The 17,353-nt window shown below is 39.3% G+C and overlaps 1 protein-coding gene across 1 annotated transcript in view; it reads left to right on the top strand.

The window, feature by feature from the left end:
* The window catches only part of PLXDC2 (plexin domain containing 2), a 438,689-nt gene that overhangs the window by 300,763 nt on the left and 120,573 nt on the right, over positions 1 to 17,353 (top strand). The window contains exon 7 of the mRNA XM_079773569.1: positions 6,092 to 6,191. Coding sequence (XP_079629695.1) covers positions 6,092 to 6,191 — 100 coding nt within the window. The remainder of the gene's footprint in view (positions 1 to 6,091; positions 6,192 to 17,353) is intronic.

Below are 17,353 nucleotides of genomic sequence, written 5' to 3'. Positions count from 1 at the left end.
AGAAAATAACAAATTTAGCCTTTTTATCTTTATAATATTTCAATGACAAATCCTGTGGGTAAAAATAAATTACTAGACAGAGTAATTAGGTAGAAGAATCAATAACCTAGAAAAAAATAATTCTAGAAATAGAATATTTGTTGTAAGGCTGGCCCTGCCACCAGCAGTTATATTGTCCTTGAGCAGTGCATTGGATCCTTCTGGGTGCAATTTCTCCTCCCAGCCTCACTGTTTCACACTGCGGTGTGCCTGAGAGTCTGCTTTAGGGGTGCTCTCACTCAGATCAGGCCATGTGCTTCCTGTTAGGATCTTTCATGACCAAAGAGCTGCTTCATTCCTGAGGTAGAGACCTCAACATTCCTATCTCCCCAAACCCAGGGTGCAGAGATTCCTAATCCCCTTCGTGTTTTATCCCCAAGCCATGTTTAGACAAGCTCCCTTTTCTAGCGATCATTCCAGATAAAGTTCCCACCATAGTTCTGACTCTTTTGAGCCAGTTGCCGAGGCTTCCTAAGGTGTGGGCACCTGCCTCATTGTCATCTGTATATGAAGCTCCAACTCAAGTTTGCCAGTTCCATGGTAGGCAACCTTTAAGTCAGAGGTCACACTGGTGAGTGTGTGTGTGTGTGTGTGTGTGTGTGTGTGTGTGTGTGTGTGTGTGTGGTGTGTGCAATGGATATGTTGCCAACATTTAAATATTTGAAGGTTTCAAATAAAAATGTAGATTTGCATTTTCTCCTGAGAAATCAGAAGCCTTGATCACTTGTTATTCCCAATTTCTCCCTCACCAACTTCTTTCTTACTCCAGACTATCACTAGTTTCTGTAGAGATTAAGTTTGAAACTCCTCTCTTAATATAGAGAGTGTCCTTACTTATCAGCTTTATGCTGTTATTTCTCCACTTCCAGATTTTCTGCAGGGCATGGTTGCGGAGATGGGGCAGGAGGGATGCTAAGAATGTATCTTCAGCATAGGGCTCCCTTTTGCTTTCATGCCATCAAGTGCATTACTCGATACCTGGCCAATGAGAGGTAACTGTAAACTAAAGGGGAATTAAAACAATTGTGTGAAATATTGGCGACGTACAGTAAAGCAAATAGATTTGCATATTGTCAAATTTAACTGAAAGCCTTTCTAGTCAAATGTAGTTTTTAGACAAATAAGAACGAACAATCTGCACCTTATGTGTTGTTTGTGATAATAATAAAACAGAATGTGGCTCTGTAAAATTGGATACCCTACTTAGTAACGGTGAAACCAGAGCAAATATTTAAGGAAGATGAGGTAGAAAGTTAAGGGTTGGATGCAGGTGAGCATGGGTAAAATAGTAAGCTTTGGTTTAAAACACGTATATATAGAGAGTGAGACACCATATTGCTGATTAGTGAGTGAAGAAAAAGAGTGAACAAAAATGAGCTTAGAGTAATTCTTTTCTGGTTACGTTCCAATAGGCACATGATTCATACTTTGGCACACATGCTATACAATCAAGCCCTTGCTGAGATGCTGTGCCGCTGACCAGATAGCTAGCTGGGTCCATAATGGGAACAAATGAATGTTTTGGCGAGGTTTGCAGGACAGAACAGACAGGAAAATAAAATCCCATTACCTCTAATCCAAGCAGCATGCTGTTGCCTCCCTGTTTAGAGACTTTTAGATGTAAAAGTTCACATTTGAGGTATTGTGTTGGGCCCTTGTGTCCCGGTGAGTGATGCCACAGTGCAGAAAAGGGAGCAGCTCCTGACTTTGAACTTCCCTCCCAGGGCCAGTGTGCCCTGCCCCGCCACGGCTCACTCCTAATAGCCTCCCTGCCTTAATGCTGTCTAGCGACTGCAACTCTTTCCTGCCTGTGTCTTAATGTGCTTCCCTATGCCACTTATGGGAAAACCTATGCTTATTTAAATAATAAACATAGCTATCTCTTATTAAATTGGATAAAAATTAAAATACTTAAAAAGAATTTATAAATGGTAGTATAAGCCAAAATGCAGCCATATTTTAACTGGCACTAAGGGTTCTTTTCTATCTCAATCTTGTGGAGGAATGTAACTGTAAAACATCCTCCAAAATTTACGATTCAGTACAAATCATACAGAGGCCAAGTAAAAATTTAGTTTTGCTTTAGTCATAAAAGGCAACTACTACAAGTACTTGAAAATAATGAAGCTATATATTTTTTTTTAAAAAGCTGACATAGTTAAGAGTGTATAATTTCATATGTTTCCTAACATCCCTAGGAACTAACTTAAGAGACATTTTCCAGATAAATATGAATTTGCAGAAAGGATAACAAATAGCTTCTCAGAAGCAAAGTTTTTAGAATTTTTGAACTTGGACATCATCCTTGGCCATGGCTTCTCTGCTGTGGATTTTAAATCCTTGTAAATGCAGAGTTCTCCATAGAATAGGTGATTGTGACAATAGGACAAACATGTTCTAGTGCTAATTTTGTTCAATATCTGATCATTTATTTACTCATATACCTGTAGTTGCTTTGCTGATATTAATAAAAAAAGCAACACATTTTAAATGCAGTTTCACAGTACTCCTGGTTCATCTTAACGGTCTCTAATCATTGACGTGGAAACCTGCGAATGGTCTGACTGGCTCCAAGCGCTGACACAGTTCTGTTCCTCGGCTGCAGTGAGTGAATGAGTGATCCTTTCTCAGAACAACCCCACGCCTTTGATGTTTGGAAGTAAAAAGAATACAGTCCAAGAAGGCAGAGTGGAAACAATAATGCCAATATCAGGTGGAGACAGGCATACATGTTTCTGAAAGAAATCTATGAGAAAGCCTGGAGTTGTTTATCTCTTACTCATTAATCTTTTACAACATTAGTCATTTAATTAAATTGACGAAAGTGTTTTTTACAAAACTGATATGTAATTATTTTGTAAAAGATCTAGGTAGCTTCTAGGAAGATGTGGGGAATCAGAAGCTTCTTATTCATTTTAATATTTAATCAGGATAAAATACCGCCGTTTTAGAAAGCCTAGGCTCTTACTCACGAACTCTATAAAATCTTAAAGAGAAGCATTTGAAGCCACTGATCTTGCCATAAAGCTATCATTGTTTTCCAACCCTTCTTCTGCTTTTCCAACCTTTCATCCCAGAACATGGCAGTGCTCCTCAGAGCTGCCCGGTCCTCCTCTGCACAGCCAGGGCACGCCACTCACGGCCTGCAGCGGGAACAGACCGAGGGCACACGTGGCAGCCCTGGTGAGAAGCATGACTTCATTTTTCCTGCTAGTCAGACCCAAAGTCTTGGTGGCGTGGTTGACCTGACGCTTTGTCTCACTCTCCTTACTAAATGTGCGGCATGTCTTCATAGCAATTCCTCCATAGTTCATCCAGAATTCATCTTCCTGTTCTATTTTCACCTCCTGCACTTGCCACTCTAGTGTAGTCCCAGCAACCCATCTCTAACCTGGACACACGAGATGCTGTCTTAACTCCTTTCTCTCTTACCCCTTGGCCCTGTAGTCTTGATCACACAACAGCCTGTAGGATCTTTTTCACATGTAAGGCTCATCTTTCCTCTGTTCAAAACCCTCTAAAATCTTCCCCACATGACTTGGAATAAACTGTAAAGTCATTGCCATAGCTTTCAGGGACTACATGCTCCCTGTGACCTGCCACCACCAAGTCCCATCTCCTTTGACACCTTTGTTTACTCCTGCTCCAGTGATAGCTTTTAATTCCTAAAAACACCAAAAGGCAATTCAGTCAAGGCTGCATAACAAATCACCCCAAAATGTAGCGGTTTAAAACAACTGCATTTCTTATTTCTCACAAGATGCCTATGGATCAACTCAGTGGTTCCACTCATCTGGGTGGTACTCTTCTGATCTCAATGGGGCTCACGCATGAGCCAGGTGGAGTGGGTAAGGGCTAGCGGGTCCAGGATGATCTCTGTTGGAAGGAGAGTAACTCTCCACATCTCTCTCATATCTGCAGCAGACCAGCAGGGTACATTCTCATGGCAGCGGCAGGGCACCCTGAAAGGAGGTGGAAATGTGCAAGCACTTTTTGAGGCTCCTTTTTCCTTCATGTTTGTTGTTATCTTCTTTTGCTATATTACTGAGCCACGAGTTAAAGTGGAAGAGGATGGCCAAGTGAAAAAGTAAAAAGTGTGGATACAGGAGGACATTGCTTGGAGGCCATGACTGCAATTGATCCACCACAGATAAAAAGCACCAGAGGAGCCCTAACTGGTTTGGCTCAGTAGGTAGAGCATTGGCCTGCGGACTGAAGGGTCCCAGGTTTGATTCTGGTCAGGGGCATGTACCTTGGTTGTGGGCACATCCCCAGTGGGGAGGTATGCAGGAGGCAGCTCATCGATGTTTCTCTCTCATCAATGTTTCTAACTCTCTATCCCTCTCCCTTCCTCTCTGTAAAAAATCAATACATTTTTTTTTTTAAAAAACACCAGAGGAGAGTGTTTGACTTCAAGACTAAGTATAAAGGAAGGCAGTGCAAGGCAGGAAATTGGTGAAGAAAATAAATGACATGAAGGATGGTAGGAAAGATAAGAAAAAGTGATAGAAAAGGTGGAATAGAAAATCTGAACAGAAGGGAAAGAGATACTATACTAGGAGGTGTGCAGCAACCAAGCCATGTGAGCTGGAAAACAGACTCTGGTGAAAAATATAAAATTCATAATAACAGTAAGACTTGTCAGTTGCTAGCAATAAAAACTCAAGGTCTGCTTTGGGTTTGGAGGGGAAAAAGACTTGACTTGGGGTGATGAACACATAATACAATATACTGATGATGTATTATAGAATTTTATACCTGAAGCTATATAATTTTATTAACCAATGTCACCCCAATGAATTCAATAAAAATAAATAATAAAAAGAAAATGATTTGCAATAAAAAAGAAGGAAAGAAATACACTAATTATCACAGAATTATCTGGGAAAATTCTTCACACCTAGCAGAGGAAAACTGCATTCCTAGATGTTGCGGGATGAAGGCAAGTGGCAAATGCCAGTAGCAAAGTTTTAATACTTATTCTATTCAGGCATCTGTTAATAATGCTGCTTAAAAATTATGACTTTGTCCTATTAGGATATACAAAGTATAACCTGAATTTGGATTTTTTTCTGTGCTTTATCCATCCTTTTGTCTTTTCGTCTTTAACTGTAATCTGTCTTAAATGTAAATTACATTTATAGTAGTACTTCTCCACATGGAGTATAAAACTGAGTCAACTAAGTATAATGCCCATTAAGAAAAGGGATTCATATATTGATACTGAATATAGCTTGGTAAATAACTAAATAAGTGTATCAGAGTTTAATTTAGTAAATGCACTCTTAGAAACAGAAATTGTGTTTTGTTTTGTTTTTGTTGTCCCAATATCAGAATAATTTTTAACGCTGGACATACTGATATAAAATTGGTATATAACATTGTTTGAGAAAGGTCTGATTTAGTACATAAAGGTAAAATGTCCTCTTCCATTTACGTGTTTCAAAATAATTTCAGAAACATTAAAATTTTCTCTTAATTGGTCAATTTCAACAAAATGTCCCTTTTAAATATTATGATGCCATGGGCAAAAATGAGCAGAACAGCTCTTATTATCTTTTCTCTCTAGTTTATTTTTCCCTTCTTATTGCTGTACCATTTGTTAAGGTTTATATAACAACGTCTGATCTAATATTCTCTTTAATGAATTACTCACAGATTGCCCACAACCTATTTATTCTTCTTAAAGATTTTTTGGGAGCATTTATTTTTCTCTTTTTGTTTCTAGTCCTTTTATTCATTGAATATGGTTTCATTCCTATTTTTATTTCTATAAAAATGATAATAAAGTTAGTAATCATTGTTATCTAGACTCTTCTAAGTCTAGAAAAAAATAGACTTCAATAGTCTGTCTCATGTATAATGCTGTATTTTGTTTAGTATATTCTCAGTGTGTCCTTATTTTTTAAAGTGTAAATATTAAGAATGTTTGTCTTATTCAGACTTGGGTTCCAGTTGTTCTCTCTTTAGTTCATCTCCACCACCTGATTTTATCCATTAAGCAAGATGAAATTAAATTCTAACACGTAGCAATCTGCTTCTGCTTTTTCAGATTCCTGTTTTGGTCACGCAGATAAGTTCAACCAATCACCCAGTGAAAGTGGGGCTGTCTGATGCATTTGTCGTTGTCCACAGGATCCAACAAATTCCCAGTATGTAGAAGAAGGGTAATTGCAAAGTCTGAACCTGCAGTGGGGGTAAATGTAAAGGAAATTGATTTGGGCAAATGTTAACTCTTTGAACAATAGAATCACTTAGATAAGTGCTACTTGTTAATTATATTGTTTGGTTTATAACTTTTATTGAGGTTCTCTCTATATACATATAATTTAGGTAAAGTAAAATTAAGTAACCAAGGCAAGCATGTGTATTTTGAATTCTTTGGTATGGTTAGCTTGGTTGTGCAGATATATTTCTTTTATTAATAATCAGAAAAACATTAAAGAAAGACATTATTTGACTAAAAGGTATATGATAGGTGTACATTTACCAGCAAAAGAGGGGCTCTGTGTCATTTTATGTTTAACATGTTTATATAAAAATGCTTGAGAGTCTAAAGGAAGGTGAAAGAAAAATATAAATTTAGGTAAATAAAAATTTTGATGGAATTATATCTATTAGAGGAGATACATATTTTCTCTTCTAAATTTGTTTTGCCTATCTAGTCAACTTTGCATTTTGTAGAATAAAAACGTATGTGCTATTTTGGGCAGCTGTTCATAATATTAGAAGTTCAAAATGTAAGTGCTATTTGTAGTAGTCTGATCCTGTAACTAGCCATCATCTGAAAGCTTCTGTTTTTTAAACCTCCTCTATTTCAAGAACAGTCCTCAGGGATGCTTGGGTATGTTCATACTGAAAGTGTCTGCTTGTTCGTGTGTGTCCTAGATGTGATTATATAAAGCAAGAGATGATAATAAAATACACCTCAAGATTAGGTCATTTCTTTTCCTTTTATATAAAGTTCTTTTATTTTATGACTAGAGGCCTGGCACACAAATTCGTGCACAGGTACGGTCCCTAGGCCTGGCCTGCAATCAGGGCCATCTTCCCTGGCTGCCTGCAGCCAGCCCTGCCCCCTGCCACCACCCACCCCTGGTTCCCCAGTAGCCATTGGGCGATCAGAGCCTGCCGGCTGGGGGGGGTGGGGTGCAGACTGAGAGGTTGGTCATTCCTGCCTGCTCGCTGGCCCCATCCCCACCGCGGGTCACCCTTTGTGTGTGGGGCGACCAGCAGGGCAGGGGCCTTGGTCTTGTGGAGACTGCGTCCCCCACCACCCACCCTTGGTTCCCTGTTCACCATCAGGTGATGGGAGCCTGCTGGCCAGGGAAAGGGACCAAGAGGTGGTCAGTGTGCCTCATAGTGACTGGTCGAGCAGTCATTCTGGTCATTCCACCATTAGAGTCAATTTGCATATTACCCTTTTATTATATAGGACTAGAGGCCTGTTGCATGGAATTAGTGCATGGGGGGGGTTGTCCCTCAGCCCAGCCTGCACCGTCTACAATATGGGACTCCTTGAGGGATGCCTGACTGCCCATGTAGGCCCGATCCTGGTGGGATCAGGCCTAAACGGGCAGTCGGACATCCCTCTCACAACCCAGGACTGCTGGCTCCCAACCACTTGCCTGCCTGCCTGATTGCCCCTAACTGCTTCTGCCTGCCAGCCTGATCACCCCCTAACCACTCCCCTGTCGGCCTGGTCACCCCTAACTGCCCTCCCTTCAGGCCTGGTCGCTCCCAACTGCCCTCCCCTGCAGGCCTGGTCCCCCCCCCCCAACTGTCCTCCCCTGCTGGCCTGATCGCCCACAACTGCCCTCCCCTGCTGGCCATCTTATGGTGGCCATCTTGTGTCCACATGGGGGCGGCCATCTTGTGTGTTGGAGTGATGGTCAATTTGCATATTACCCTTTTATTAGATAGGACTAGAGGCCCAATGCACGAAATGCGTGCAAGAGTAGGCCTTCCTTCCCCTGGCTGCCTGCATTGGCTTCCCTCTGACATCCGGGACCCAGGCTTCCCTCCAGCCGCCAGGAAGCAACCATGACCTGAGTTTCCCTCGCAGCCTCGGCTTCATCCAGAAGGTCGTCCGGAAGGTTGTCCAGAAGGACGTCTGACCTAATTAGCATATTATGCTTTTATTATTATAGACTAGAGGCCCGGTGCATGAAAATTGTGCACGGGAAGGGGGTCCCCTCAGCTCAGCCTGCACTCTCTCCAATCTGGGAACCCTCAGGACCTCTGGCTCCTAACCACCCACCTGCCTGCCAGCCTGATCCCCCTAACTGCTCTCCCCTGACAGCCTGTTCACCCTAACTGCTCTCCCCTGCTGGCCTGGTCCCCCTAATTGCTCTCCCCTGCCTGCCTGATTGCCTCTAACCTCCTCTGCCTTGGCCCTGCCAACATGGCTTTGTCAGGAAGGATCTCCAGAAGGACATCAGAAGGTTGTCTGGAAGATGTTCAGTCTAATTAGCATATTACCCTTTTGTTAGTATAGATGCCACCTTGTCCTAAAAATGCAGGTTGTTCCCAGGTTTTCCTATCGTGGAAGGGGAGCCCGCAGTAGCATCCTGGGTTCTGACCAGGGCTTATGCGCTTGTGCTTTATCTCAGCAGATGTGATTCCTATAAGAAGACTCTTGGATGTACCTTGAACATTTCTATCAAATTTGCCAAATCATCCTCCAAAAATGTTGAGCCACTTTAAACTCCCACCAGCAACCATGCGTGTGCCCTCCGTTCCACTTTGATGCCAATATCAATGATTTCTCCCTAGAAGCTTCCCTCCCATCAGCCAAGACTGCTTGGTACTTGAGCCAACCTCATTGTTCAGCTGCGGACTTGATTTCCCGAGATAGAATTAGGGAGGAGGAAAAATAGTTTTCCTCTACCTTTGTGAGTTCTTAGTGGAGGCCCTTGTAATGAAAGACAGATCACCAAGAGAAAAACAAAAGTTCATTAACATGTGTACCTCGTGTATATGTGGGAGATCCCAGGAAAAAATGAGTAACTCCTCAAGGGGGCTTAGAATGCAGATTTAAATACCTTCTTCCTAGGGAAAGGGGACGGGAGATGTAGGCCTCTTAGAGGAGAGTAAATGATTTTTAGGAAAGAAGAATGGGGGTGGGGGGAAATAGTTTGTAACAAAGTTTGGGTGTGATGTCAACTTCTACTCTCCTGTCCTGTGACAGGAGTCTGTCTTCTCTGCCTGATGACACTTCTCCCTTCAAGGGGACCTATGATTTTTAAGCTCCGTTTGGGGGGTTCAATTTTAGGCAGATCAGGAGACTTCAGTGAAAGCCTCTCCTTTCATTTGCTGTTTTTCAAGCATCTGCAGCTCAAGGTCATCAATATAACAACACAGCATATGTTGGGGTGGCATGTTCTCTGACCTTCAGAATAAACCCAAAAAAAGCTTGTTTCCTCTCTTAGATGATTTGCCACAGTAGCATTATTCCCTGGAGTCAGTATTCTGACCAGACCTTCCTGGGAGTGGTCATAACATACCTTGTGTTTGTAGAAAGGTGTGGGCCACATCACTAAATAAACCAGGGTCAGTTTTCTCATCTTGTGGAAAGGGAGATAAAGTTATGATAATTTATCTCCCTTTCCACAGGTTTCTTGCGGGTTTGTGTCTCCGCTGCTCCCCCAGCCCCCCAGCAGCCCCAGCGCCTTGGCTGTGGGCCTTGGTGCTGCTGGGTGCCGGCCTCCCTGCGGGTTTGTGTCCCAATTCTGCCCCCCATCAGCCCCAGCACCTCTGCCTTGGGCCTTGGGGCTGCTGGGTGCCAGGCTTGCGGGTTTGTGTCTCCAATCCGCCCCTGCCTCCCCCACCAGCCCCAGGTCCGCAGTGGCAGGGCTTGGGGATGCTGGATGTCAGCCTCCCTGCTGGTTTGTGTCTCCAATCCGGACCCCTGCAGCCCCAGCGCGGCCATGGTGGGGCTTGGGGCTGCTGGGTACAGGCCTCCCTGCAGGTTTGTGTCTCTGATCTGCCCAAGCAGCCCCAGCACCACCTGGCCACCATGGGCCTCGCCATCTTGGTTGGGTTAATTTGCATACTCACTCCTATTGGCTGGTAGTGAGCAGAGGTATGGTCAATTTGCATGTTTCTCTTTTATTAGATAGGATAGTGGTAGACTTAAATTATCACATGCATCTATGTTATTTGGTCTTAACGTGTGCTAATTCTCTTTAATTATGCTATCTCTCACTAATATAAAGTAAATGGAGTGGAAATTAGATTTTTCAGAGCAGTGGGTTAGTTGGAAACATCATAGGGTTTATTTAACAATTAGAGTTTAGAATGACATTCATATATGGCAGTTCTGCGTGGGAAAGAGCATGAATTGTGGCAGTTTCTCCATGTTAGCTCAGAACTTGTGGGAGGTGGTATTCAAGGGAACTGTCAAATCAAGGCAGATTTTCCAGAAACAAAACTGTACTGAGAACAAAGCAAGGATGTATTAGCACGTGTAGGCAACAGAGAGACATTCTGACTGAACTCTTAAGTCAGAAGCTGAGTCCGGGAAAGCCAACGTTGACTCCTGTTGGTGGAGGACTGTTCTCACATCCTTTCTTTCAGAGGGATTAAATCAAGCATGACTTGAGTCAATTATTGTGCAAGTAAAAGGAAACACTCGTTTTAGTTTATTTGTGGTTTCTTTTCACCCCAGGAAGAATTTTATTTGAAGCTTCTTCAGAAGCCATCTGAGGTCACCCTGTTCTGATATATTATAGTTTAGAGAAAAAGACCCTCCAAAGTGCAAAAGAAATATTTTACAATTTTAATATTTTAGTACTCAAGTTTGTGTGAGAACCTAGACATGATAAAATTGTACTTAAATGAATTATTAATTTGTCCCCAAATCCAATTTTGCATTCCTTGTTATAATATAACTAGAGGCCCAGTGCACAAAATTTGTGCACTCATAGGGTCCCTCAGCCTGGCCTGCACCCTCTCACAGTATGGGAACCCTCAGGGGATGTCCACCATCAGTTAGACATCCTTAGGGTTGCCGCAGAGGTGGGAGAGGCTCCCGCCACCGTCGCTGTGCTCACCAGCCATGAGCCCGGTTTCTGGCTGAGCAGCACTTCCCCCGTGGGAGCGCACTGACCACCAGAGGGTAGCTCCTGCATTAAGCATCTGCCCCCTGGTGGTCAGTGTGGGTCATAGTGACCAGTTGTTCCACTGTTCGATGGATTTGCATATTAGCCTTTTATTATATAGGATAAGTTAACCATTATGTTTTTTTGGGAAAAAATATCCTTCCCAAATATAAATGTTATTGATCAAATTGGCAACACTCATGAATTTTGAGAGCATATTATGTCTCAAGTTTGGGACTCGGCATTCATCTAAAAAAATTACTCAAGCTTTGCCTTCAGAGAAAAGCTTCTCTCAGGCAAGCTGATGCTGGAGCAACATTCACATTTTTGTTGACTTCACTGAGAAATTAGCCAAAAAAGGGATGAACGTTCTGAGTTTCTAATCCACTTACACCTGCCGTTCGATGGGACCATATTTCAGCAAAAATACTGGAATAGATGTGTCCTACTTTAAAATCTTTTGGGGAATATAAAACTGTTAAATCTCCTCTGAAATCTGTTCCCATGTTGATAAAGTATAACAGTGTCTGTTACATGAACTTCTGTATAAGGAGAGAGATATGGTTGCATTGTAGTCTCAGTTTAAAAAAACACAAAAACATAGTGTACTTATTTGCAGCAGAGATTAGGCTATCCCACGATTAGCGTAATACAAGTTATGCAGGTATTATTTTTCCTGAGAAAATAAGATGATTCCTAAAGATCTGTTTGTTACTTATTTGTGCAATCAGAATTTACATAAGTATTTTAAGTCCTTTTCAAAATTCTACTCCCTTATTTAACAGCCGTATTATTAGGAGTCTTCCTCATAGGGAATTTAAATTGTTCATCTCTGTTACCTCTTTTTCTTCTCCTGAGTAAATTTAGGGAAAAAATGATCATTATCCTAGGTAATAGGCAGTTTCATTTCTTCTGCATTTCATGGTGCATTACATAGGACCTGGTTCTCATAAGATCAATTTTCTGTTCTTTTACTCATTTTGGTTACATAGGATATAGAACCTAGATCCTCGGCTTAATCTAGCCATGGCAACATGGAAATACGAGTTACAATCTTGAGAACAATTTTTCCCAGTGGAACCACAGTTGCTATATCATTTTAATCAGATTTGGTGAAGGTTTGGTAAGGCATTCAAAAATCTATAAGGCAAGCTTAATTTATTTATATATAAAGATTCCCCCCACCCCTTCCTCATAACATCATCAACAACAAAAAAGGTGTTTTTCCATTTTTAAAAGCTTCCAAATGGTAAATGATTTCAATGTAACTTCCAAGTATAATTAATTAAGGTAGCCTTTATCTTTCCAAAAAGGTCAGGTGATCTGATAGTTTAAAATATCAAAGGGATTCAGGCATTGTTAGTAAATGAGTAAGGAGTTCTGAGGTTACAAGGGAAATTCCTTGGTTCCTTCAAAAAAATGAAAAAGGTCTATAGTGAAATTAACCCTTATATTTAAAAAAAATAAATTTAATTAAAAATCCAGAAAACATAAGGAACATTGTAAGTGTGATTACTGGTCATGAGACCTTAGGCATTTTATTTAATTATTATCATTTCTTTTAATACAAAATGAAATGTGTCTATAGCATGCAGTACCTGGCACAATGTAAGCAGTACACATATTTGTACTAATACCTAGTCAGCATCACCTACATTATTACGTTAAAAAGGCAGTGATGCTAGGATGACCACACCTAGGCCAAGGGCTCCTGTGTCCACAGGAGATTTCCACTAAAAAACACCTTGACTTCCTCTCAATGAAACTCATTCTTTCTGACTATGACAGATTTTATTTATTTGTTTTCTTGTTGTCTGTGTGTACCCATCTCTGCATTACCTTTTGTTTTACATAAACTGTTTTATAGAAATTTAGAGACAGAAAGAACCACAGAGATCAGTGGATTCATTCTCCACAGGTACAGGGATGAAATACAGGTCTGCATGCAATGGCTTTCGCTACTTATTACAAAAATACAAGTATAAAAACACTTATGATTTTAAGCATAGTGCATATTAATTCAGAGAAATTTGTAAAGTAACACAAAACACAAAGAAGAAAATTTAAATTGCTTACAAATTTATTACTGCTAAAGGATAGCAATCAATGTTTCAATGTATCTGCTTCTAATATTTTGTTTACAGTATACACACACACACACACACACACACACACACACACACACTAATAAAAGTGGCATTATGCTATAAATACCTGTGTTTCCCATAATTTATACAACACATTTTTTGTTTCTACATTGCTAAGTTCCTGTCTAAAATGTGGTCATTAATAGCTGCAAAAAATTTCTTTGTTTCATAATTTATGTGACCTGTCTCAATACTGGCTTGCCATGTAGGTTGATTTTTGTGTTAATTATTAATAAAACAGTGCTAGACATCCATGTTTTTTTAATTTTTACACATATATGATTCTTAAAAAATGAATATGTAACTCCACCAATAAACTATTAGAAACAATAAACAAATACAGTAAAGTTGCAGGATACAAAATGAAACTTCAGAAAAGAAATGAAAAACACAATTCCTTTTGCAATTGCAACAAAAAGAATAAATAAAATACCTAGGAATAAACTTAACAAAGGATATAAAAGACCTGACAACTACAAAGCATTATGAAGAGATTGAAAATAAACAGCAAAGTATATTTCTTTATGGATTGGAAGAATCAACATGGTTAAAATGGCCATATTACCCAAAGAAATATATAGATTTAATTCAATGCTATCAACATCCCAATGTAATTTTTTAAAGAAATAGAGAAAATAATTAGATTGTGCAAAACCACAAAACCACAAATAGTCTAAGCAATCCTGAGAAAAAAGAATGAAGCCAGAGGTATCATACTACTTGACTTCAAATTATACTACAGAGCTACAATGATCAGAACAGCATGGCATTGGCCCCGCCGGCATGGCTCAGTGGTTGAACATTGACCTATGAACCATGAGGTCATGCTTCGATTCCCTGACAGGGCACATGACCGGGTTGCAGGCGCAGTCCCCAGTGTGGAGCATGCTGGAGGTATCAGATCAATGATTCTCTCTCATCATTGATGTTTCTAGCTGTCTCTCTCCCTTCCTCTGAAATCAATAAAAATATATATTTAAAAAAAAAACACAGAAAAATAGCATGGCTTTGGCAGAAAAACAGACACACAGATCAATGGAAAAGAATTGAGAGCTCAAAAATAAAGCCACATGTATATGGGCAAATTATTTTCAACAAAGGAGTCAAAAACACACAATGGAGAAAAGAAAGCCTTTTCAATAAATGGTACTGAGATCATTGGAAAGCCACATGCAAGAGAATGAAACTAGATTACATTTTGTCCTTATGTATAAAAATTAATTCAAAAAATGTATCAAAAACCTAAATATAAGATCTGAAACAATAAATTGGTAGGAATGTAGACTGGTACAGCCACTATTGCAGTATGGTGGTTCCTCAAAAAATTAAAAATAGAGTTACCATATGACCCAGCAATCTCTCCTATGGGTATCTACTCAAAATACTAAAAAATATATACTCACAAAGATATATGCACCCCTATGTTCAATGCAGCATTATTCACAGTGGCCAAGACATGGAAACAACAAAAGTGTCCTGTGATAGAGGACTGGATAAAGAAGTTGTGGTACATGTACACAGTGGAATACTAGTCAGCCATGAGAAAATGCTAAATGCTGCCATTTGTGAAAACATGGATGGACCTTGAGAATATTATGCTAAGTGAAATAAGCCAGTCAGAAAAAGCTGAGAACCATATGATTTCACTCATATGTAGGATATAAAACTGAAACTCATGGACACGGACAACAGTGTGGTGGTTATCAGAAGGAAGGGGGTGGGGGATTGGTAAGGGGTTGAGAGGGCCTAATATATGGTGACAATAGATGATTTGACTTTGGGTGGTGGGCATGCAGTGCAATCAATATACAGATTTTGTATGATAGAAGCTTATATGATCTTATTGAAGCTTATATGATCTTATTAACCAATGTCACTACAACAAATTTAACTTAAAGAAGAGTATAAAGCCATTAAATGCCAATGGTTTTTTATGTACTTTGACACATTGCTTTCTATAAAGGTTGTATTAATTTACTCCCTGACCAGCATTATATTATAGCCCATTTCCTCAAATGCTATCAGATGGTATTATAAATTTTAAACTTTTCAAATTTGCTAAGCAGAACATGATACCTCATTGTTTCTCTAACATTCTTTTGATTACCAGAAAGTTTTGACATTGGCATATATTCATAGGCCATGTGTAGTTTCCATCATTTTTGTTAAACAGCTCCATTAAGTAATTCTTTCTCAGCCTTGGCTTATGTCCCTTCAGATTCTTTTACACAGTGTGCAGAGGTCTTCTTGGATAAATACACAATTCTCGCTAGTATTATTCATACTTGTTTGTTTCTCTCTCCTCTGATGTAATGTTTTGAATTTTGATCGTAATCTCTCAGGAACTGACCTTCCCCATCAGGCCTCACCTTTTCTCCACCCTCTGAGCTAAACGAGCCTAACATTTTCAGCAAGAAACCGAGAAAATCCACTTGTGCCTTTGCAGTTGTTTTATTTGGAAACCTAAGGCTATATCATTTATTTATTTATTCATTATTTTAAATTTTATTGGGGTGACTTTAGTCTACATGAACATACAGGTTACCTGTGTGGATTACTAATTTACAAAATCTGTATATAGGACCATGTGCCCACCACCCAAAGTCAAATCTTCTCCTGTCACCTCATATTAGCACCCCTTTCTTCCCCCACCCCCTTCCCTTTGGCAACCACCACTCTGCTGTTTGTATACATAAGTTTCAGTTTTATATTCCACATATGAGTTAAATCACATAGTTCTTAGCTTTCTCTGTTTGACTTATTTCACTTCACATAATATTCTCAAGGTCCATCCATGTTGTTGTAAATGATGCTATTTAATCAGTTTTTATGGCCATGTAGTACTCCATGGTGGCCAAGAGTTGGAAACAGCCAAAGTGCTCTACGATAGAGGACTGGTTAAAGAAGATGTGGTATACAGTAATGAGAAAGTTACTTTAGCACATGCCCAATTCTTATACTAGAAACCAACATGGAAAGCAACTGACCTAACTTGAAATGGTTCTACTACAAGTTATACCATTTCTGAAAACCTTATACTGCTCCACTTTATTCTTCTCACCAGCAGTATATTATCTGGATCTTTCTTAAACATCAATTCCTTTCTCATCAGCATCAGATATTTTTTAATGTTTGACTTTGTTCATACTACAATGTGCCTTTGCTTTGTTGGTTATTATTATTCACAGTTCAGTAAGAAACATTGGCATTTTTAAAAATGAAACTGACAACTAATTTGGAAAGCAAACATATATTTTTAAACATTTAGAGGTTCAGTGAACTCTTTGAATAATAATATATATAGTTCCCCATATATGGACACTATATAAGATTACAAACCAGGCAGCAGTTTTCCAAAGAACTTGACCAAAATTACATTTACAGACTGGAAAAAAAAATTCAACAAACAAAAACATAGATTTGCTTTTTACCATGCAAGATGTCTTTAGCTTTAATTATCAAAAATTTAAATTAAAATAGTAACAGTAATAATAATAATAGCACAGACTAGTACTTTGTTCAATATAAATTTCAGTACTGATGAAATCATCTAAATCTGAACTGTCCAGTGTGGTCTCAACTATGTAGCTACTGTGTTCTTGAAATGTGGCTAATGAGACAGGGGAATTAACTATTTAATTGGATTTAATAAATTTAAAGAGATACATGTAACTAGTAGTTTTTTTTTGGACAGGGTATCAATAAACCATAGACACATATTTAAATTAAATATTCAATTTCAAGTATATTTACATAAACATACTTTTAACATCTTTGCCTTTTAAAAGGCCTTTGAATTTTAAATATGATAAAATAATACTACTTTCAATACTAGTATAAGCATTCTATTATAATGGATTTTCTCCATAGAAAATCATCTGTAGTTTGATTTGGTGGTAGGACACATGCATTGTAATTACTTAGCAATTAATAAAATTTTTAAAAAGTTGACAAACTATGGAAGAAATAAATAATCTTGAAAAAACCTGAAAAAAAATTTCTTTCATAGTATTTTATATAGCCCAATAAAAACCCTTTCAGAAGAATTGAGCTCAACTTTGCAAA

This window comes from Cnephaeus nilssonii (assembly GCF_951640355.1).
Source record: "Cnephaeus nilssonii genome assembly, chromosome: 1".
NCBI lineage: Eukaryota > Metazoa > Chordata > Mammalia > Chiroptera > Vespertilionidae > Cnephaeus > Cnephaeus nilssonii.
The sequence above is the reverse complement of the archived record's forward strand: the minus strand, read 5'-3'. Positions and strand labels throughout refer to the sequence as shown.